The 24,342-nt window shown below is 47.2% G+C and overlaps 1 protein-coding gene across 1 annotated transcript in view; it reads right to left on the reverse strand.

The window, feature by feature from the left end:
• Window positions 1-266: 266 nt before the first annotated feature.
• The window catches only part of musk (muscle, skeletal, receptor tyrosine kinase), an 80,058-nt gene continuing 55,982 nt past the window's right edge, over window positions 267-24,342 (reverse strand). The window contains exons 12-16 of the mRNA XM_079289448.1: window positions 7,304-7,475; window positions 6,878-7,058; window positions 6,603-6,794; window positions 4,752-4,900; window positions 267-2,169 (exon numbers count right to left, since the gene is read on the reverse strand). Coding sequence (XP_079145574.1) covers window positions 1,469-2,169; window positions 4,752-4,900; window positions 6,603-6,794; window positions 6,878-7,058; window positions 7,304-7,475 — 1,395 coding nt within the window. The 3' untranslated portion in view covers window positions 267-1,468. The remainder of the gene's footprint in view (window positions 2,170-4,751; window positions 4,901-6,602; window positions 6,795-6,877; window positions 7,059-7,303; window positions 7,476-24,342) is intronic.

Genomic DNA, 24,342 nt, shown 5'->3' on the forward strand with positions numbered 1-24,342 from the left:
TGGTGGGTGATGGACGGCCCCGTCCATTCGTCTGCCCATTCTTTTAGAGAAATCCAGACATCTCCAAATGATTCAACAATGTCAAGTAGCACTGTGACAACATTTAAGTCACATCATCAACCGTGTATCCAGTTTTCAACGATTGGTTTTGGTTCTGGTAAGATGTGAGCACAGGGGGTGCAGGCACCTTTTGTGCACAAAAAAGAATGTGATCTTGTATTTTACCAGATCTCAAACGTGTGTGGTTATTATGTTTTATTTGCAAGCAATACAAAGAAATGTCATACTTTACAAACCTGCATCTTTATGACATGTAGCACACAAAAAAAATGAAAATGTAACATCACACCATATTGAAAAAGAAATCCATTCATCTGAAAGGCATTTTACCACAAGATAAAAATGTTCTGTCACCGGATATTATTAAACAAAACATAAGGAACCATTATGTAAGAAATGTGTCTCGAATACACAATTAAAATGAGCAAAGTTTGATGGGTAGGAGAGAGTTTCTGTCTTTGTGAGAGCCAATTAAAGATTTTACTCTTTCAGAACGAGGATATTTTTGAACTCAAGAGGACATTTTGCCCGTTCTTCACTCGCAAAAAGAGTCTATTTTAAGGCACGGGAACGAACCTAGTCAATGAGTTTCTGCCAAATTATAATTAGGCCAAATGTGTGTGTGTGTGTCTGCGCTGCTGTGTGAGACTTACGGCCGATGAGGACGCTGGTTGGAAGAAATCATTCATTAACTTCTCTCCTGTAATGTACTCGTTATGTCAAACAATTTTAAATGAGCTCACACCAAAAAAAAAGACAAAGATCGACAACATGAAAAAGGAAACAAGTAAAACGAGAATGCCCCAAAAAAGGAATAGTGACCTGTCTATAAAAAACAATCAACAGCAATGGTTTAAAGTGATTGTGTGCCACTTTGGAAATTTGCTAGAGGCGACGTTAACAACAAAGGTCTTGTCACGTCCCATTCTCCTCCTGACCCCAATGTTTGGAAGTCAGACCATTTGTAACAGCTTAATGGTTCAAAACGATTTGAAAACAATTCCACATGCAATGGGTGAAGCGTGATGTTTGAGTGCATTTGTATCTGAAATGGTTATGTTTGTACTTGCATGGTTATTGGCTTTGAGTCTTTAAAGGTTAAGGCTCTGGGGTTCGTACAGAGATGGATATGTGCTCGATGCGCAGGAGTAAAAGTACCCTGAATTGAAGAAGAAAGCTATATGCAAATGCCTCAAATATGAGAGGTGTATATGATGCAATAACATTTGATAAAGGTGCCAGTTTGGGTCTCCTGAAAAGAAAAAGCTGGGCAAAGAGAACTGATTGGGTAATTCATTGGAAGTCATTGGACGAATGCTCATGCTCAAGTCCCAGGGTTCATTTAGAATATGTTTTCAGACACCAAATCACTTCATAAGTCAATGGGCGAACGTTTGTTTCTCCCAGGTTAGCAGTCAGCCTCAGCGTCAGCGCTGCAGCTTAGCGTGCTTTGGTGAATCCGCTCCAGTATCCGATGTATGCTGCTGAAGCTGGGCCTATCTGATGAGTGTGTGCTCCAACAAAGCCTCATCAGGTTATATAGCTCCAAGGGGCAGTTCTCGGGGCAGGCGAGGATGTGACCGTCCCTCACGTAGTAGATGACCTCCTCGTGGCCCATGCCGTAGTACGGCTGCATCCCATTGGCGAAGATCTCCCACAGCACCACGCCGTAGGCCCACACGTCCGATTCGGTGGTGTAGCGGTTGTAGAATATGGACTCCGGGGGCATCCAGCGGATGGGGATTGCGTCGTTCTCGTTGGCTTTGTAGTAGTCGGCCGAGTAGATGTTCCTTGAGAGGCCGAAGTCTGCGATCTTCACCACCATGTCCTCCCCGACCAGGCAGTTGCGGGTGGCGAGGTCGCGGTGCACGAACTTGCGCTCCGACAGGTAGGCCATTCCCGCCGCGATCTGCTTGGAGATGGACAGCTGCTCGGCGCAGGAGAGAAGCCCCGCCTCCAGCTCGGAAGAGAAGCTGCGGCCAGACAGGCTGGCGCGGCTGAGCGTGCGCACCGACTGGGAGGGCGATCGGCGACGCAGGAACTCGTTGAGGTCGCCGTGGGCCATGTACTCGAACATCAGGCACATGGGTTTGCCCACCGCACACACGCCTGGGAGGGGGGGGGGAGAAAAAAGCATAGAGGAGATCTTATTTCCATCATCTGAAGTGCGTTTTTTTCCTTCTACAGCGCCACACAATGAGCTCATTCACTGTAAAAGGTAAATAAATATTCAGCCGAGACATAAACACAGACGACTATAACGTGCACGCGCCCACAAATAAACTTGCGCATAGAGGATGTACACTCTTACATTAGGAGAACAGTCATGTAAACACAGTATGTTTCTAAAATAGCCTTGTGTTAAAGACGAGATGTAACATTTGAGGTGGTGCAGATTATGGCTGCTCTTATTCTTCTTCTTCTGCTCTCAGATGTAGTTTCAGATACAAATAACTTTTTTGGGGGGTTTCCGTATTCAGCATTATGCAATTGGCATTGACAGCTTCCACAACCGGACCTGTTTGCATTCCTAGTGTGGGAGAGAAAGTGTTTTCAGACATCATTCCTTGACTGATAAATGAGCGGATTTATTTCCATCAAATATGGTGGACATACAAACTCTCCTTAACCGTGACTATGACTTGAAGTGACAGATCCTTAAAGTAATGGTGGTGGAAGCACATTGGAGTCTTCCAGCACGGGCAGAGCTTTGCGCTCGCCGAATTCATTCCTGACTACTTATTTACTTTTGCCTCTGTGGAAGAGAGGTCGTCTGCTTGTTTATTCATGCATTCCTGTAAATGCTTTTTTCTTGTTTTCAATGTGCACCGTTTAGAGGAATTAGAGCACGCACACTGTCAAGACTGTGCAGAGCCCCGGCAGCCCTGCAGAAGTTGCAGATGTGCCATTCATGGTGACTCTGCATTCACAACACGAACTTCAGATTTTAAGTGCTTTATGGCTCTGTGGGGAAAATCACAAATCACTGCCAGCAAGAAAATAAATACCCCCCAGAAACCAGACTGAAGTTTCAGTTTTTCTTTCCTTAGCCAACTTTTAGTTTGAGGCCTTGCAGATCGGGATCTGCAAGGCCTCAGTGTTCTTTCCGACGCAGCCCATGATTAGGCCACTTTATGTGGTGGGAGACTTGAAATGCACTTGGCCACAATGATAATATAGATTTAGTGCACTTGACAGACTTCTGTTTCAGTGTGGAACATGAATTTGAAACCTCACTGACCAGCCAGTAGCTCAGTCATCTCAAAGTCTCTTAAACTTTGTTCAAACCCACATAGAGCAAAAAAAAAAGTTCCACAGAAATACCAGATATGTCAGGCTGGTGTTTAGGGAGAGGTGTATAACATCAAGAAGCTTCAACACACACATCGGAACAAGGTGATGCAGAATATGATTCAGTCAAACACTTTAGAATACGGCAATTTTCCCAGCCTTGGATATTGTCGTTCTGTAGAGGTCAAACAAGCATCAACACACACATACTTGGTATTTGGATATTTTTTTCCTGCTACGTCCAAGTGAGCACAAGAGCTGCAACAACAACAACATGCTCACATGGAAGCTTTAGCGAGAGGAGGTCACGCTCAGTGGGTTCATGTCCCGCGGGTCACAGAGTGGGACAGTTCCCCAGAGAGCGAACTCCCTCTCCTGTGTGTGTGTGTGTGTGTGTCCACAAACAGCAGCAGCCTCAGCTGAAGGTCACTAGCTAGCTGCATGCTCAAAATGTTTCACTCCATCGCTAAATATACAGAACACAGAGGCACATGCGACAAAATGATGACACTCAGCATCTCTAATTCTGCCTTTATATTTTTACACATGATTTGCGCTGTATTATTAGTCCTGGGGGGTAATCAGAGGTTAACGAAATAATTTGATTAACTCCGGTTTCATGTGCACCGGAGACTTCGGCGTCACTCTCAGGATGAGTCGTCCGAAATTAATGTCACTCCAAAACAGAAAACGCATCATACTGTCGTTTGATCAATTCCTGGGGGGGTTATTTTCGGCAGTGTTGACTTCAAATATTTCTCGACCACTGGAGCCGTAAAATGGACCAAAGTAAACAAACTTCACTCATTGGCCAACGGCCCTGTTTACTCACAGACACTGACAAATGGAGTAGTTATATCTCTAAATGTCTTCCGGGGAGTTTATCTGGATGCGAGCAGTTCGTATTGGATTAGATATAGGCTGCATTAGTGGAGATAAACTTTAACAGAGGACTTTTGTTTTACTCAGGCCAACAAATGCACATTAGCTGTCAAGCAGCACTTGTTTCCTGGCAAACAGTCCTATATATCTCCAGTGGGTTTTACCGACTGATTCATAGTCTATTTCCTGGGCTGTTGTTTTGACTGAGAATGGTGTGCAGAGAAGGAGCCAATCCCAGTCAGTGTGGGCATGAAGTGTGCAGCCCATACAGGTGACACAGGTGATGGCTTGATCACTGAATGGTGCAATAATCCATTGGTACGCTTTGAGTACGTTGACTGGACATGTATAAAACTGGTTCTGAAACCATTTGCCTCTGGCTTTTGTTTTATATTTGCACTTTCCCTATATCTCACGGGCAAACCAGCAATTCTACAATGAGAAATCCAGATGTGCAGCCTCTTTCTTTTGCTGGTTTCGTACATCCACACGCAAACATGCAGTACATAGACACTGACCTAGGAGTCGTACGATGTTCGGGTGGTCAAACTGAGCCATTAGCGCCGCCTCCCGCTGGAAGTCGTTCTGCATGTCCGCTGAGGCTTCCTCCTTCAGCATCTTTACAGCCACCATCGTGAAAGACTCCACCGGCAGCAGGCCTGGTGCTCTGAAAACAAAACAAAAACATTCAAGCGCAGATAATGGACGCATGCAAATGCTAAGGTAGTTCACCTAGTACAGAATAGGAGATGACGTATTGATTGGAGCTGTTGCTTCTTCAGTAGCCATCTGCATGTGAGTGAAGAGTTCTAGTGTCGGCCATTTTGTTACAAATGCTTTCACCAGATTTCTGTACGCATGTGTCTTTTGAGTCTGCTAAAAAGCAGCAACTGTATTAGAGCTGTGCATTGTAAATGCCAGTTACTTATACATTCACACACACACACACACATATGGAAACACTCAGTCGCTGTCACATATACACTCACACATCCATTGGGAAACTACAGATTGAAGCCCATCTGTCTGGGAAGATATTTACTCCTCGGGTCTATTTATGTCTCTGCATGTATGTTGTGTGTGTGTGCGTGCGCATGTGTGTCTGTGTTCATGTTTGCATGAACATCCACAACATAACGCATGTGCTGCCTGTGCGTTTATACGATTGTGTATCTGTACTCTTGAGTGCATGGTCGCACAGGATATAGCCTGTATGTGCACATTTGTTACACGTTTCTGGTCAATGCATGCAAGTATGAGTGTGTTTGTGTGTTTTTGTGGTTCTGTCCTCTTGTCTTTATAGACAAAGTTTGAGTTTGAGAACCTCAGGGTGAGGATGTGGTTGGAATGTGAAGACGTTTTGATCAGTCATCACTTCCTACAGGAGGTGTTAAAGGGCCAAGACTTTGGAAGTTTTAGAATTAGTGCGAGGTTTGTACGTTAAGGTTGGGTATCTAGCTGTAGAAATTAGAGTCACAGGTGTTCAGTCGGGAATATATTGCACCAATGCCCTCACATGTATAGTTATCCAAATATGTGTGTATGGGAGAGTGTGTCAAGTTCTCAGGTGTGTCTATATACGGCACCATTCCAGTTTCATTAAGAGATTACCAGATAGCCTGAAGGACGTCTCCCAGATCTGCATGGCTACATGCAGGTGCTACTGTGAAAATGCCATCAACTGCTAGACTACTGTGCTAACTGTACTGCCGCGATATATCTCTGTTGTTCTCCACCTAATGGCATTGTGCAACATCATGGACAGAAGGTCATAGTTCTCAAATGCAGTCTATAGCATAAAGTATGCACGAAAAATAAAAGAATAACCTTTGGTGAGATGTCATGGAAGTGTCAATGCTGTTTAACAGTGGTTCAACCTCAAGCCTGATAGATTTATGACATTTCAGAAATGCAACGACTGTATGACCCAGGTGGAATTTGGTCGGATCATAGGGATCAGTTTAAGACTTCGGTGTCTTGCTGTGAACGGTGTGGACTGAAAGGGACACCTGTAACAGCTCCCCTTGTGAGTTTGTGAATGACGCAGCAGCTCTCAGAATGACCAGTGGCCTTGTTAGGCCACACAGGTCCTGTTCTCTTCCTCTGCCTGAGTAAGGTCCTCATTCCTGTTAGCCCCTGACGGCAATTATGATATTACACGGCAATGTTATATACTAGTCTAAGTAATGGAATATTGCCAGAAAATGTCCTTCTTTGTACAGTCTCTCACATTTTAGGTGGAAGGCTCTTCAACCTCTCCCTCTCTCTCCTTATCAATTTCTAACTCCATTCCTTCTTTCCTTCTTTTATTGCCCTTTTGGATAGATAGCTATTGTGTACATCTACTTCCCCTTTCCTCCCCTTCTCACCTTGCTTGGAAAACCCGTCCAAAGGCTCCTTCTCCAATATCTCTAACATATTGTATATTATTCCGGGGATACTCGAGGGCCAGCAGCTTTGAGTTCAGCAGCAGCGGAACCCTCTGGTACATGGGGTTGGGGTGGAGTCGATCCAACAGGAGCTCCGATGGAAGAGCGCTCAGAGTCGGGGTCTCCATCGCTCTGCGGAGGGAAAGAGGGAGTGAGGGATAGAAAGGTTGGACACACGGATATATAAAGTACCGCGCATCTCGTCTATATCTCACCTCTTCTGGTTTCTCCACTGCTTCCTCCGTCTGTGGCAGGCGAGGATGCAGATGATCAGGAAGACTGCAGCTGCAAACGCAATCAGGATGATGACGATGACGGACATAGAGTAAGCCGGAGACGATGCTGTGGGAGGAGGACGAGTGGTGTGACGAGGGCCTGGCGACTCTGGCTTCATCACTAAAAAAACAGACGGTTAAAATGAAGGTGCTGGGCTGTGAATGTGCTCTTGAAACTTTATCTTGATTGTAAATGAAAAAACAATCTGCATTTACTCATTTGTTGGTGGGCTGGTGAGCTAATCTACAGTTGCATGTTAGCTGCTAACTGGTGAAATAGAATCCTATACATTCTCTTTGATGGGTGAGTTTTCTGGTGACAAAGCCAAGAATTGGAACAGAACAGAGGACGGACAAAGACAGTACCTTCTATGCTTTTCTCCCCACACTGGGGCACAGCGCAGTACTCCCAGCGGATGTTGGGATTTGAGGTGTAACACCAGGGCTTGTCGCTGATTCCCCCTGGGTTCCGACAGTAGTTGTCTGAGTTCTTCAACTCTGGAATCACGTGGACAGACAGGCGATGCTGGTGAGGAACCTACAGAATGGTATAGTGGAGAAAATCAACGAGCAGAAGAGCTTTGTTGACCTCGTCAGAACCAAGCAATAAGCAATGTGCAGTATAGAACCAGCTATAATGGGAACAAGGAACCCTTCCAGATCAGATGGAAGAGGATTACAGGTGCAACGCAACCAACACACACCCCACCCTTTTCACCAGTCCTGTGTTGTTCCAGGAAGCACAGCCCGACATGTCCATGAGGTAGAAGTATGAATGGACGGGGTGTAGACCACGCCACGTCCACACATATTCCACCGCTCAAACAGAGGTCCCCTCTACCAGAGGCCACATGCTTCCAACCGCTCTTCCCGTCCGCGATGCATCTGTGAGCACTGTGACGTCTCATGTCACTCGTTCCTGTGTCATTCCCATCAACGGGTGTTGTGGGAACCTCCAGTAGTGTAGATCGTTTTCTACCCAGGGGGAATGGTAACCACTTGCAGTTTGTTCTTCGTGGCATCCAAGCGGAGGCTGGCAAACCATCTATGCAGGCGCTGCACGTGCAGCAGCCCCAGCGGCACCACGAGATGGGCGGCTGCCATGAACTGCAGCACCTGCATGACGGCCAACTTTGTCACTGTCGCACCCCATTTGCCAACTGCCCGCTACAGGGCCTCTTCATCTGTGTTCCGACAAAGTGATCCGGTTCAGTTAAGTCAGAAATTTCTTGCTGTCAGTTTTTCCCTGCAATGATCAAGAGCTGTTTCAGGATTATTTCAATGTACAGAGTTTTTCAAGGACTGCCTGACTCTTCTTCAAAGACTAAGATGGCCGTTCAAATAATTGAACCCATTTTTCAAGGCACCGTTTAGGGTCTACAGTAAGGTTACAGTTTAATAACTGCAGAGGGTGTAACGTACTAGTGAGGGACAGTATAGTATAGTATAGTAATGTGTAAAGCAAACTGCTCACAGGGTTGACTATTAGTACCAGGAATGTTAAAAACAACATGTCCAAATGACAAGGTAGGTCATTTGTCATTGCCATCCAAAACAATCCATACTGTATGAGCATTTCCTGCTCCGGCACACTGGCTGCTTCGTACGTCAATGTTGCCAAAATCTTCTTGGTTAATTAAAATCACTCGGTTTATGTCAAGGAAAAACTGTGGACATGGTTAGAAGAAACCGACATTCACTCTTTGTATGAAATGGGATCTGACAGCAGCCTTAAGCGTCAAATCATCCACCAATTTTCTACCTGAGGAGGTTTCATGGCACTTTAACAATGTCACGCTACTTGAGCTTTTGGTTTTTGGGAGAACCGTCTTTATTCTAACGACCACAAGGTCCATTAATGGGGGATAACAAAATATTTAGGTCACATTCAGGTTAGATAAAAAGACTTCATTAATGTACGTAGAAAAGTGATGAATAAAAATAAATCACCTATGTATAACGTCATTGTAGGTGTAATATTAAACTGATGATGAATACCACCCTAACAGTGACTCAAGTGCCATGTCTTGCTTTTTTTTCATTTAATGGTGGGGTTCTCAGCAGTCTGACTGAATCAAAGTTTTGCTGCAGTATTTCTCCATGACTCAGCACAAAATAGGGCACTACTCAGCCCGTGCACACTACAGCGTTCATATGTGTTGAGTATGTGCTGACCATAAATGTGATTTTACTACGGAGGGCAACATGTGACCTGTGGAACATAAGAGTTTTTAGCTAATTTCCTCCAGGACTCATATGTGAAGAATATTTTTTGGAGATAAACCTTAGCTGAATTTCAGGAGCAGGGCCACACCTCCACGGGGCCACTTCCGGCCACACCCTACAAATACCCACGGCCACCATAGCTCAGCCTGCTACGCCTTTCGCACCAAACCGTAAGGCTGCTACGCCTTCAGAAAAGAAGAAGGCTGCTACGCCATTCGCACCAAAGTGCAAGAACGCCCCGCAGCACCGCAAAACAACGAACAGAAAAGGAAAATAAACCCCTTACCTCGCCAGCATGGACCTGCTACTAACCGGGCCTTCCGATGACGACGAACCGTTCGCCTCCCCAGCCGCCACCCGCACAGCCCGGGGCCGCACTCCACCGAGGCAGGGCTTCCAGACGCCACCGATCGCCTCCGAGAGCGCCCCGGCGGCCCAACGCAGCCGAACCCGCCGACCAGCCACATCCATCGACCAGAATCCCTCCCTCCGGGAAATCCGCCAGTACGGGGACCCAGACCGACCGTCATCTTCCAGCGAACCAAGTCCCACCCCGGCACGCCTCCGTAGCAGTCGGCGATCCGCTGCCCCCGAACGCGGGCAACAGACGCGGAAGTCTCCCCCTTCCTCCTCCGCTCGCTCCGGACGCAGCGCTCGGGGACAAACCTCCGACAGCCCGGCTTCCGGCGACTCCAGCCTCCCAGTACGCCGCGCTCGAAGCCACCGCCACGGCGCTCGCGCCCTGACCGCATCCCCCAGCGGAACCAACCCGCCCAGGATCGCCGCCTGGACCATAGCGCGCCTGTTAACGGAGCTGCAGGAGAGTGGGATCCCCCACAAGCACCGCGGCAAGAAAGCAACTCCTCGCAGCCGCCATGACACCTCGCCACGCAGCGACTGACTCTCCAGCAACAACACACGGCGCGCAGTCAGTGACGCAATCACGCACCACCAAGCCCCGCCCCGCCGGCCTCGACGTTCCAGGTTGCCAGGTTCACAGCGTCCCCCTCCACCCCCACAAGGAAAGAGAGAAGAAAGGGAAAAGAGAGTCGACGCAACAAAGCACACCATGCCAACTCCTCCAAACCTTCCCAAAGTCACGTCAGGCACCAGGTAAGTCCTGGCACCGGGTTGCCAGGTTCCCTCTCCTCTGTCCCCCTCTTTAAGTCCGGACACCGGGTTGCCAGGTTCCCTTTCCTCTGTCCCCTAATGCCGCTTTCCTACTACGCATACTCTGCCACCAGGCGATTCCTGGCACCGGGCTGCCAGGTCTTCTGGCCCCGTCCCCCTCTTTAAGTCCTGGCACCGGGTTGCCAGGTTCCCTTTCCGCTGTCCCCTAATGCCGCTTTCCTACTTCGCATACTCTTCCCACTAGGCGGATTCCTGGCACCAGGGTTGCCAGGTCCTCTTGCCTCTGTCCCCCTCTTTTAGTCCTGGCACCGGGCTGCCAGGCTCCCTCTCCCCCGTCCCCCTCCCCTATCCCGCTTTTCCTACTACGCACACTCTTCCCACTAGGCGGATTCCTGGCACCAGGGTTGCCAGGTCTTCTTGCCTCTGTCCCCCCCTAAGTCCTGGCACCGGGTTGCCAGGTTCCCTCTCCTCTGTCCCCCTCCCCTATTCCGCTTTTCCTACTAGGCATATTCCTGGCACCGGGCTGCCAGGTCTTCTTGCCTCTGTCCCCCCCTAAGTCCTGGCACCGGGTTGCCAGGTTCCCTCTCCTCTGTCCCCCTCCCCCATTCCGCTTTTCCTACCATGCAGATACCAAGCAACAACGAAACGCAGCAACGCAGCCACGGAGTGCAATGACGCAGCCATGCAACGACTCAGCCATGCTACGCAACGCTAGAACGCAGCAGCCACGCATCGCAGCCACTGACCGCAGCCACGCAACAATGCAGCAACCGAACGCAGCAGGCAACGGGACGCAGCAACAGGAACAGAATGTAGCAACGGAACGTAGCAACGCAGCCACTGAACGCAGCAACGAATCGCAGCAACGCAACAACGCAGCAACGGACCGCAGCAACGCAGCAACAACGAAACGCAGCAACGCAGCCACGGAGTGCAATGACGCAGCCATGCAACGACTCAGCCATGCTACGCAACGCTAGAACGCAGCAGCCACGCATCGCAGCCACTGACCGCAGCCACGCAACAATGCAGCAACCGAACGCAGCAGGCAACGGGACGCAGCAACAGGAACAGAACGCAGCAACGGAACGTAGCAATGCAGCCACTGAACGCAGCAACTAATCGCAGCAACGCAACAACGCAGCAACGGACCGCAGCAACGGACCGCAGCAATGCAGCCACGGAGTGCAATGACGCAGCCACGGAACGACTCAGCCATGCCACGTAACGCAGCAACGCCGGAATGGAACGGAACGCAGCAACGCCGGAACGGAATGCAGCAACGGCAGAACGCAGCAGCCACGCATTGCAACGACGGAACACAGCAATGCAGCGCAACAACGTACCCCAGCAACGTAACGCAGCAACGCAACGACGCAGCAAGCAACAACGGGATGCAGCAACACAGTGCAACGGACCGCAGCAACATAACAACACAGCAAGTAACGACGCAGCAATGCAGCAAGCAACAACGGATCACAGCAACGGATCACATTAAGCAACAACGGAACGCAGCAACGGAACGACGCAATGACGCAGCCACGCAACGTATCGCAGCCACGCAACGTATCGCACCCACGCAACGTATCGCACCCACGCAACGTATCGCAGCAACGCAACTGCCGGTCCCCGTACTATATTTCAAATTCAACTCACACCTGAGCCCCTACGAACCCCTCATGCACTAACTACAAACCAGGAAAACACAGCAAACCGCCCCCCACGAACCACTGTTCACCACCGAGACTGGCTGCATCGCCGACCGATCCTGGTTCCTCTCGCACTTCAGGGGAATCCTAACCATCTCCGGGATCAATCCCGGCTCCTTCTCTGGCCACTCCTCCCGCGTAGGAGCCGCCACCACCGCAGCGAGCAGAGGAGTCCCAGACCACCTCATCAAAGCCTGGGCCGCTGGCCCTCCCACGCCTACCAACTCTACACTCGCTACAGCGCCACCGACATGCGCAACGGGCAGGCGGCACTGCTCCCGTAGGCAGGCTTTTGGGGGTCTGCAAGGCCCGTGAGCCGCAGTGGACCCTCAAACTAGCCTTTCCCCAAACCGCTTCGCTCAGGCTACCCTCCACCAACCATCCCTAAAACTCTCCAGCCGGCCAAATCGCCGATGTGAGGCCCTAAGCTAGTGAATTGGAGATAAACCTTAGCTGAATTTCAGGAGCAGGGCCACACCTCAACGGGGCCACTTCCGGCCACACCCTACAAATACCCACGGCCACCATAGCTCAGCCTGCTACGCCTTTCGCACCCCACCCTCCCGCCCCTCTTTAAAACCACTCCCGGAAGGCCACCTGCCTCCACAGCCACTACTGTCCCACATGGACCGGGGGGGGTCTGCAAGGCCCGGGAGCCGCAGTGGACCATCAAACTAGCCTTTCCCCAAACCGCTTCGCTCAGGCTACCCTCCACCAACCATCCCTAAAACTCTCCAGCCGGCCAAATTGCCGAGGTCGGGCCCTAAGCTAGTGAAATTCCCACTATAAAGAATATTTGCTTAAAAACATCTGCTCTGTGATCCGTAGAAGGTAAATGATGACTTTGGACCGAGCCACCGCTGAATGATCTTGCGTTGTAGATTTTAGAAGGAGAAAAAGAAACGACACTGACTGTGCAAAGTATTAGGAACAGCTGCTCTTCCCTCTGATGGACCAGGGAGGCAGATGAAAGCTACACTTTAGCTTCAACTGTAGGGCGTCATGAATCAGAGATGATTAATGTAAGAGAGAGAGAGTTTTTCGAATTAAATTGATAGTTGGTAGAATTCATTTCAGAGTTGTCCCTTCAGTTTCTGTCATTTCCAAACATTAAGCATGATCATCAAAATTATCCCATTGTGTTTTACAGCCAACCTTTTAATTTATGTGTGGCCGTCACGTCATATCACAGAATACCAGCCTGTTCCTGGACGTACCACATGGTACACATGTTCTACCTGATGTCATCTTCTCAAAATAAGTTAAATCCTGACTTTAATGCAGACCAGTGTCCCAAACCTTTTCAGACGGTACCCCTTTAAATGAAATGTTTTTGGCACCCTGAGCCACAATATTACATGCAAATATGTACACAGAAATTATATTATATTATATTTAGGGCTGGGCAAGTTAACGCGTTCATTTCGCGTGAACGTATTCATTAATTAACACCGACAATTATTTTATCGCGCGTTAACACATATTTTTTTATTTATTATAATTTTTTTTTTTTTATTGAAAGACAAGAGACAATACATATACATAACAACAAGAGGATGACAAGAACAGTGGGATAAAAGCCAGCAAACATCCTATAGTGTGTGTATGTGTGTGTGTGTGTGTGTGTGTGTGGGTGTGTGTGTGTGTGTGTGCGCGCGCGCGCGCGTGTGTGTGTGTGTGTGTCCTTGAGCCTTTTGAGATGGGACACCAGCTGTTGCTCTCCCTGGAGACTACTGGACATCGCTGCGGTAAAGTCAGCAGACACTCAGATCTCCGTGGTCAACTCAGCAGACACATTCACGGTAAACGCATTTAAACGGCACAGATCGGGAGCGAGCGAAGGACTTTTTTTTTCTTTTTTTAATTGAAAGACAAGAAACAATACATATACATAACAACAAGAGGATGACAAGAACAGTGGGATAAAAGCAGCAAACATCCTATAGTCAGTTACACTTTAGTGCACCTATATGCTGAAATTCACGGTAAACGCATTTAAACGGCACAGATCGGGAGCGAGCGAAGGACTTTGAAAGTTAGCGGAAAGATTAACGTGAGACATCAGGTTTCTTCAGACGAACATCCGGTTTTCAGAATAAGATGCCAACAAAGTATGAATTATATTCACATTAAGTATAAAACATGCTATCTGCATCTCGTGAACCAAATGTTATTGCCCTTTTGTTCATATAGCAGTACTTTTAAAATAAAAGTGCGCAATACACTACTTTTGAATTCATCATTGAACTTTGCCATAACAATAAAAAAAATAAATCAATGAAAAATTATAGGCCAATATCAAACCTCCCATTTTTAAGTAAAATTATTGAAAAAGCGGTTTTCCAACAGCTGACCAACTTCTTGGCCGTAAATAACTGCTTTGATGTTTTCCAGTCAGGCTTTCGACAGCACCACAGTACTGAATGTACTCGTGTGAGTGCTCGTGTTAAGGTTTTCAACGACATCCACTTAAACATAAACAATGGCAGATGTTCAGTCTTAGTGTTACTGGATCTCAGTGCTGCATTCGACACGGTCGACCATGCCATACTCCTAGAAAGACTAAACATCTGGGTGGGACTCTCTGGCACAGCACTTAACTGGTTTGAATCCTACTTGAAGGACCGAGAATACTTTGTGTCTGTAGCTGATTACACATCAGAGCTGACTAAAATGACATGTGGTGTTCCCCAAGGTTCAATACTGGGGCCTCTTCTGTTCAACATCTACATGCTTCCACTAGCTCAAATTATGGAAAGCAACAAAGTGTGTTATCATAATTATGCAGACGACACACAAATCTACATAACTCTGTCACCAGGGGACTATAATCCTATACAAGGGCTGGGTAACTGCATTGAACAAACCAACAACTGGATGTGCCAGAATTTTCTTCAATTAAACAAAGATAAAACTGAAGTAATTGTTTTTGGTACCAATGACGAACAATTGAAAATCACCGCTCAGCTTCAATCACTGATGTTAAAACCCACAAACCAAGCCAGAAATCTAGGTGTAGTTATGGATTCAGACCTCAACCTGAACAGCCATATCAAGACAATTACAAAATCAGCCTACTATCACCTGAAGAATATATCAAGGATTAGAGGACTTATGTCTCAACAGGATTTGGAAAAACTTGTCCACGCATTTATCTTCAGCAGACTGGACTACTGTAACGGTGTGTTTACAGGTCTCTGTAAAAAGTCCGTCAGAAAGCTGCAGCTGATTCAGAACGCTGCAGCTCGAGTCCTCACTAAGACCAGGAGGGTGGATCATATCACCCCAGTTCTGATGTCTTTGCACTGGCTTCCTGTCCAACAAAGAATTGACTTTAAAATCCGACTGTTTGTTTACAAAGCACTGAATGGTTGAGGGCCAAAATACATGTCTGATCTGCTGCTACCTTATGAACCATCCCGACCCCTCAGGTCGTCTGGGACCGGTCTACTTTCTGTTCCCAGAGTCAGAACTAAACATGGAGAAGCAGCGTTCAGTTTTTCTGCTCCACATATCTGGAACAAAGTCCCAGAAAGCTGCAGGTCTGCTGAGACCCTCAGCTCATTTCAATCAAGATTGAAGACTTTTCTGTTTGCTGCCTTTAATTGAACCACATTCAATTGATATATAAATCAATTTCCTGCATTTCTGCATTTTACTACTGTAATTTATTTCTTACACTGTTCTTAATTGCTGTTGAATCTCCTTTTCTTTTGCCTTATGTTTTGATGCTTGTAATGGTTTTAAAAGGACTGCACAACATATCGCCATTTCCTCCGGGACCGAGTTCGTGCAAGGCGTACACTATAAAACGCAGATCGGCAGAGATCTTTTCCAGACGTGGTTTGTGTGAGAGTAATTGCAGAATTGCGGCAGTGTATGGTTGATTGCGTGCAGCGCAATGTCTCAGGGAGACATCGATTATTGTTTCAATGTATGTTTTAAATCTCCTTTACTTTTGCCTTTATGCTTTTAATGGTTTCATGTGAAGCACTTTGAATTACCTTGTTGTTGAAATGTGCTATACAAATAAACTTGCCTTGCCTTGCCTTACACTTTAGTGCACCTATATGCTGAAATTCACGGTAAACGCATTTAAACGGCACAGATCGGGAGCGAGCGAAGGACTTTGAAAGTTAGCTGAAAGATTAACGTGAGACATCAGGTTTCTTCAGACGAACATCCGGTTTTCAGAATAAGATGCCAACAAAGTATGAATTATATTCACATTAAGTATAAAACATGCTATCTGCATCTCGTGAACCAAATGTTATTGCCCTTTTGTTCATATAGCAGTACTTTTAAAATAAAAGTGTGCAATACACTACTTTTGAATTCATCATTGAACTTTGCCATAACAATAAAAAAAATAAATCAATGCGATTCATTAAATATTTTAATCGTTGCCCAGCACTAATTATATTATATTATATTGTATCATATTGTATTATATTATATTTTATCAATTAAATACTTAACTTCAAATGGTTTGTTTTGTGTTTCATGTACACCAGGGATGAAAGAACCAAATCACACATGATGTTGGAAATGTGCAATACAGTGCTATCGTACAATGATACACATCTATCTTCCACAAGCAGCCAGAACCTATCCATTAAGCCTCGTTCACACTGATTTCAGTGTTGTTGCTGGGCTCAGATTCAGTGGACTCAGACTATGTTGAGGTCTGACATGTGTCAGCATTTCTTTGAGCTCTGTTCACTGCGCAGAAGCTTGATCTTTATTGCTTGCTCTGGACCTCGTTTTTCTTTGGACTGCTGAGCTCCTGTAAAACTCCCACGCTGGAAAGTGTGCTGTGCTACTGCGACAAGTTGTCCATGCGTTCTTGCCATGAGTCGTCATGGATTGCTGTGGCATAACTAGATTAATAGCCTAGTTTTTACTACAGTGCTTTTTATATATAAATTAGTTTTTCTTCTGTTTTCAGATGTTGAAATTGTACCAATAAATTAAGTTAATGTGGTGCATTGTTATTAAAAAACACATCAAAGGACCCGTGGGGGTAACCGTTCCTCGAGCAGCACCCACTGTGTGAACCACTGGTGTAGACACATTGGTATCATGGAGCTCCCCTAAGCTGCTGCTGCTATGCTCATCAAGCTTTGTGCTCTCAATCTATATCTCAAATATATATATATATATTATATATTTGTGAACTGGAAGTGAAACCCGAAATTGTTTGTGGAGAAAAAAAAGAAAGAGAAAGGAGACAGAGAATACGATAATATTTGCCAACTCCATTAGCGAGAACACGTTCTTTCAGTTTCACCTGTGTGTGTGTGTGAGAGAGAGAGAGAGAGAGAGAGAGAGAGAGAGAGAGAGAGAGAGAGAGAGAGAGAGAGAGAGAGAAAGAGCCGGCAAAACATGTTAGCGAGAGTGTGTGTTAGTGATGGAGTCTGTGCAGCATATGCGTGTGAAAGCTAATTGCTTCCAGAGGCAGGATGTGACATGATGAGCCCCTCCCCTCTCTCTCTGCTGACCTGGCACACACACACACACACACACACATGCACACTGCACAGGAGAGTAGTAACAGCTCACCCTCACAGACTCTCTCACAGAGCAAAGCCATAAAAACATGAAGAGGCTTTTGGGCCACAGGGAGTGTGTGTGTGTTTCTCTCTCTCTCTGTGTGTGTGTGTGTGTGTGTGTTGTGCTTTTGTGTGTTTTTCTGTTTCTGGTTAGAGATCAGGAATGTTTGATTTAAAACCGAACATCCACACAAATAATTTCAGTCACACTAGAGTCTTAGACTCTTGGATTTAATAAATACAATCATTGGTCTTTTAGCGACACTGTCCATGTCGACAACTGTTATGAACTTCGCTCAACGATTTCCAGGCATTGTTTTTTTTCCATCTTTATTTTGTGGTGATTGTGAAGTCATGAGTTTAAATATGTGACTGAATGACAGGAGGACATTTCCATAAGCAGATAATATAATATTGCATATTATATTATATTATCTCGTATGATATCTGAAGAACAGTTATTCGTAATTTTTTGTGTGTTTTCCTACAGAAGCAAGCAACAAGTGTCAATTTCCGCTTGTTACGAATGTAGCCAGCAATGAAATGTCCCTCCTGGGCTACTGTGGAGCTGGGTAGGCCTTAGCCCCTCCTACTTCCTGGTTCCCAATTAGTTTGTTCCACCATAAATAGCCATGCCATGAGCTGCGTCTTTCCCTCTCTCTGACCTCGAGGCTCTCGGTAGGTGTGAACTTTAACTTTTTAAGTGGGACATATTTTCCGTGGGTTTCAACCTTGTCTTATTTTACTCCAGCTCCAAAGAGACTTCCACATCAAGCCTTCCAGATGGGTGTTGTGCAGTAGTGATGGCGAGATGAAGCTTCATGAAGCATTGACGCTTTCCATCCAATTGGTTCACACATGGGTCGAAGCTTCATGGCGCTTCATTTGCTCTACTGCGCCATCAAGTGGACAATAAATGTAAAACAGGCGGAGTGATTAAAATGACACTACGGCTTTGGTCTGTGAAGCATTTAATTGAATGAATGATGTTTGTGATGTGTGATACATAACTTATGAACTTATTAATATGGTGTCTGCCTTTATGATACAATGGCGGGGTCAAAAGGGAAAGTGGAAACAAATTGGGGAGAAATAAGTGATATGAAAAGTAAAAAAAAAAAAGAGTTAAAGTTAGGATTTTATTGTCATACACTTATACGAAATTTGACTTCTGCATTTAACCCATCCTTAGCTTATTGGGAGCTGTGGGCTGCTGAGAAGCGCCCGCGGTTCAGCAGTTAGGGGTTCAGTGTCTTGCTCAGGTACAAGTCGGCATAAAATATGTATCAACTAAGGATCGAACCACTGATCTTGCTGTTACCAGATAACCCTCTCTACCCATTGCGCGACAGCCAAATGTGTTTGTGTAATGTGGTTTGTGACTGTGCTTGTTTTCATGCACATTTACAGTATATTCCGCTAGTTATCAATAATAGCTTATTACTATGTGCATACCTTGCTTACTATGAGAGATCAGCTCAACATGTTCCCAGACAAGGGAACATCTCCTCTTTCTTGCTGGTTCCATCGCAGAAAAAAAGAAGCTTGAGTAGTTCGTAAACAAATGCACAATAAAGTCCTAAGTACACAAAATGTGACCGGGGATCCATTGCGTTTCGCGGCCCCTTTCATTTCGAATCGCACGCCAAACCCGTGAACCATTTCCTGAATCAGTCACGTGGTACGGCTGGTTCGCGAAGCTTCGAACGTCGCCACATACATCGTCGACACAAGCCTCGATACGCTCTTCATAAAAATCTTCCTGGATTACTCGACACAAGCTTCGAAGCCTCGACACGAAAGGTCACATCACGATTGTGCAGTAAGCAGGCAGGAGACGTTAACTGCCACTGCTGTTTTGTTAATCCTTGGTCTCAGTAAGTCATTCACTGCCACATGTACCCTTAAATATAATCTGTGGGGTTTTGAGTGGTTTGAGCCGGTATTAAAGGTGCAGTGCACTGTAAATACGAAACCCAATCCGGGCCTTGTCGTGGCCCGTGGTCACATTCTGGCGTTGTTGGCAGTGGTACAGTGGCGGTTTAGGTAGGCTTACGAGACAAGGATTTGTTTTTATATTTAGTTAGTCCAGAGTTTGTTTTCTTTCTTTTTGTGTGGTTTAAACAAGACAGCAGTGTGCACATTGAGGGACCGGCTGAGGCACTGGTGCTGCCTTTCCTTGGATCCTTCCGACGAAGTTAAAGTGCTTCCATTGACAGTGCCTTTACTGACTCATCTTCATTTCAGCCATGGCCAGTGAGCTACAGGAATTGACAGACTTGGTCCAGCAGTTACAGGCTGAAAAGGAGCAGCTGCTGCAGGAGCGAGCATTAGCCCATTCACCCCAGTTGGATTCAGATCTCGATAGCCCATTTAGTTCACAACACCCTGTTCCCAATGAGCCTTTCCCTGTTCAACGTTTGCTTTATATCCCTAGGGAACGAAAATGTCCAACCTTTTGGGGAACGTCTGGGATCCCGGTGGAGCATTGGGTTGAAGAGATGCGGGCCACGCTGAGAACCAGGCAGCTGAGACCCGTTGATCAAGCTTATTTTATATATGATCATCTGGAGGGGGAAGCCAAAGATGAGATTCGGTACCAGCCTAGAGCAGACAGGGAGGATCCTGGGAACATTTTTTGCTATTCTCCATGATTTGTATGGTTGTGCCAAATCTTATGTTTCTTTGCAGCAGAGTTTCTTTGCTAGGAAACAGCAGGAAGGAAAATCATTGCAAGAATTTTTACATGCTTTGTACTGTCTCATGGAAAAGGTTGACCATTCTGCTCCAAGAGGAATGAGCAGTGCCCCCACCCTCCTTAGAGATCAGTTTGTTGAACATGTTCTTGACTCTGATCTTCACAGGGAGTTAAAACAAGCAGTACGGCAACATCCTGATTACACTAAACCAACACGCCCAAACACTAGGTCGTTATATGTAGGCGTTGTCAAAAACCAGGTCACTATGCCAGAGACTGACAAAATGAACGTACTGATTCCTAGGTTCAGCAATCCAGGGCCTCATATCCCACAGCAGCAACCTCTGCTGCTCAGGATGCGGGAAACTTCTTCCCCCTGATGTGAAGAGTCAAACATCAGGAGGGGAGGACACCGGCTCAGAGGTACAGGGACCAGCTGCTCAGACCATTGCCCCCAATTTGGTAGCACCTTGCCCTAAGGCAGCGGTTCCCAAACTTTTTAGGCCACGCACCCCCTTCTACATCCCGACCGGGTTCACGCACCCCCAACCCCCCCCCCCCCCACACACACACCTTAAAAAAAAAAGCAACAGAGCCGCATAAAAATCGGACGAATGAGAGAACAGTTTGCTCGCGCGTGGCGTTTGTTTACAAGATAAAAAACACAAAAACTCTTCCTGCACCGTGCCTTCGAAAAGGTAACAGACGTAACGTTACGAAGGTAACGGACGATTGGCCAGATTGGCCACATCTGTAGGCTCGTCTACTTGCAGAAAGTAAAACTCACTCTTCTTCACGCGACCGACCAATGTAGCCAGGATGTCTTCGGACAAAGCATCGATGCGTGCGACAGTGTTGTTGGACACCGGGATCACGTCCAACTTTTTCGCTTCTCTCTCTCCAATCATACATTCCACCATCTCTTTAACATTTTTCCCTCTCCACCACCGCCTCTCCTTCTCCCTATTACGCGGTCAGAATACTACCACAACATGCCGCCTGTCTCCGGCAGAAATGCGCTCATCCACGCACGGGAACAACACCGAGTTGTAATATATACCTCCATAACACCCCGCCACTCTCGGCTCATACCTCCCCAGCAATGAGGCACATCACGCGGTCACAATACCTCCAGAATGTCCCCCGGGTGAAATCCGGGACTTGGTTTTATGGTTGTGCTTTAAGGTTAGATCCATGCTACTTGAACGTGATACTGTTTGCAGCTTCTGACCTGGACCTTGGTTGCACTAACCTTGTGACACATGACATCCCCTTACTTGACAGTGTTCCTATTAGGCAGAGGTTCAGGCGACTTCCCCCCTCTGACTATGACGAAGTTAGGGCCCACATTCGGCAATTGTTAGACAGCCAGGTTATATGGGAAAGCTGTAGCCCCTATGCCTCTCCTATTGTCCTGGTGAGGAAGAAGGATGGTAGCCTAAGACTCTGCGTGGACTACAGACTGTTAAATGGCAAAACACGGAAGGATGCCTTTCCCCTACCACGGATTGAGGAGTCCTTGAACGCCCTGTCAGGAGCCCAGTGGTTCTCCACCATTGACTTGGCTAGTGGTTACCATCAGGTCACAGAGCAAGACAAGATGAAAACAGCTTTCTGCACCCCCTTTGGCCTATTCGAGTTTCAACAGATGCCGTTTGGCATATGCAATGCCCCCAGTACATTTCAGCGACTGATGCTTGTTTGGTGATCAACATTGCCATTCCTTGCTGCTTTATCTCGATGACGTTGTTGTGTTTTTCTCCACAGTGGATGAGCACCTCAGTCGCCTGGACCTAGTCTTGGGCCGATTCCAGAGGGAGGGATTAAAGGCTAAGCTTGAGAAGTGCCATTTCTTCCAACAGGATGTACAATACTTGGGGCATGTAGTTTCTGCCGCAGGGGTCTCTACAGACCCCAAGAAGATTGCTGCTGTGGCTGACTGGGCCACCCCGGGTACTGTCCCCAAACTCAGGTCATTCCTGGGCTTTGCCAGCTACTATAGATGGTTTGTTGAGGGGTTTGACAAGCTGGCTGCCCCCCTCCACAAAGTAGTTGCTGAACTGACGGGGAAAAAAAACGCCGAGGCCAAGGGGTGGCCCTGAGGGATTCGTGGACCTCCCAGTGTGAACACAGCTTCAGAGAACTCGAGGCAAAGATGGCGTCTTCCCCTGTATTAGCGTATGCTAACTTCAACCTTCCTTTCATTTTAGAGGTGGATGCCACTCATGACTGTCTGGGGGCGATACTTTCCCAGGAGCAGGATGGCAAGGTTAGACCCGTTGCCTATGCCAGCCGGAGCCTTCACCCTGCAGAGAAAAACTACAGCTCCATGAAACTTGAATTCCTGGCCATGAAGTGGGCAATGGCACACAAATTCCGTGAGTATTTGCTGGGCCACAAGTGCACGGTATGGACTGACAACAACCCCTTAGTAATTTAAGCACAGCCAAGTTGGGGGCTACAGACCAGCGCTTGGTGGCTGAGCTGGCAGTCTTTGATTATACCATGCGGTACCGCCCGGGACGTAGCAACCAGAATGCAGATGCCCTGTCTAGGAAACATCCATCTCACAGCGAAGCAGTAGCCATTCCGGCTCGCCCCGGGACTTCTGTGCCAGACACTGTACAAGGAACTGTTGCGACTATAGGGGAAATTGCCCAACATGCTATCTCTGCTGTTCCAGAGCGATCAACCGATGACCTGATGGCACTGCAAGGAGCTGACTCAGCCATTAGTGCGGTTCTGTTTTTTAGTCAGCAACAGCGGATGCCAGGCCGTGAAGAGACACAGACTCCATCCTGCAACACTAGGGTTGCTGTGCCAGTGGGATTGTCTCACCATGAGGAAAGGACTTCTGTACAGGACGTACCAACGGCCTGATGGTGGAGAGTGTGTCTACCAGCTGGTGCTTCCAGAGAGCTTGAGGGAAGAAGTGTTCCAGCAGCTGCACACCCATCACGGTTGCCAAGGTATTGAGCGAACCACAGAGCTGATTCGGCAAAGGTGCTATTGGCTGGGCATGGGGAAAATGATCAAAGACTGGTGCCAAACATGTGAGAGATGCAGTGTTGCGAAAAATACGCAACCACAGGTTCGAGCTCCTGTGGGCCATTTGCTGGCCTCCAGACCTAATTAAATCCTGGCCATTGATTTCTCATTTCTGGAGTCTGCTAGAGATGGGAGGGAACAAGTGTTAGTGTTGACTGATGTTTTCTCCACGTTTACCCAGGTTGTCCCAACCAGAGACCAGCGGGCCTCTACAGTGGCAGACATGCTAACTAAGGAGTGGTTCTATAAATTTGGGGTCCCAGCTCGACTGCACTCTGACCAGGGGCGCAGTTTCGAAAGCACAATAGTTCAGCAATTGTGTGAGTTGTACGGCATCAAGAAGTCTAGAACCACCCCCTATCACCCTCAGGGTAATGGCCAGTGTGAGCGCTTTAACAGGACCCGCCATGACCTCCTTCGCACCCTGTCAGCTGAACAGAAGCACAGATGGCCGGAGTATCTCCAACAGGTTTTGTTTAGCTACAACACTACGCCCCACCAAACTACAGGTCAGTCCCCCTTCTTGTTGATGTTTGGCCGTGAACCTCAGCTGCCCGTAGATTTCCTGCTAGGCTGCGTGGAAGAACCAACTGCAGGTGAAGTCTGCAACTGGGTCCTGGAGCATCAGCGAAGACTGCAGGTGGCAGTGGAGAATGCCCGGGAAAGGATGAAGCAGGCTGCGGCCCAGCGGAAAGAGAGAGCAGACCAACGGGCGCAGGAGGAAGTGTTGCAAGCAGGACAACCCATCTACCTTCGAGACCACTCCCATAGAGGAAGGAGTAAAATCCAGGATTTCTGGACCTCCAAAGTTTTCCAGGTAGTGAGACCGCCCGAGCAAGGAGGTGCAGTGTATGCTGTTGCCCCACAACTAGGGGTGTAACGATACGCGTATTTGTATTGAACCGTTCGGTACGAGGCTCACGGTTCGGTACGCATAACGAACCGAATACGTTTGAATAAAAAAAAAAATTTTAAATGTTAAAGAAATTTTTAAAAACCTTTATTTAACCAGGTAGACCCATTGAGATTAAAAATCTCTTT

Source organism: Melanostigma gelatinosum (genome assembly GCF_949748355.1).
Source record: "Melanostigma gelatinosum genome assembly, chromosome: 18".
NCBI classification, from domain to species: Eukaryota; Metazoa; Chordata; class Actinopteri; order Perciformes; family Zoarcidae; genus Melanostigma; species Melanostigma gelatinosum.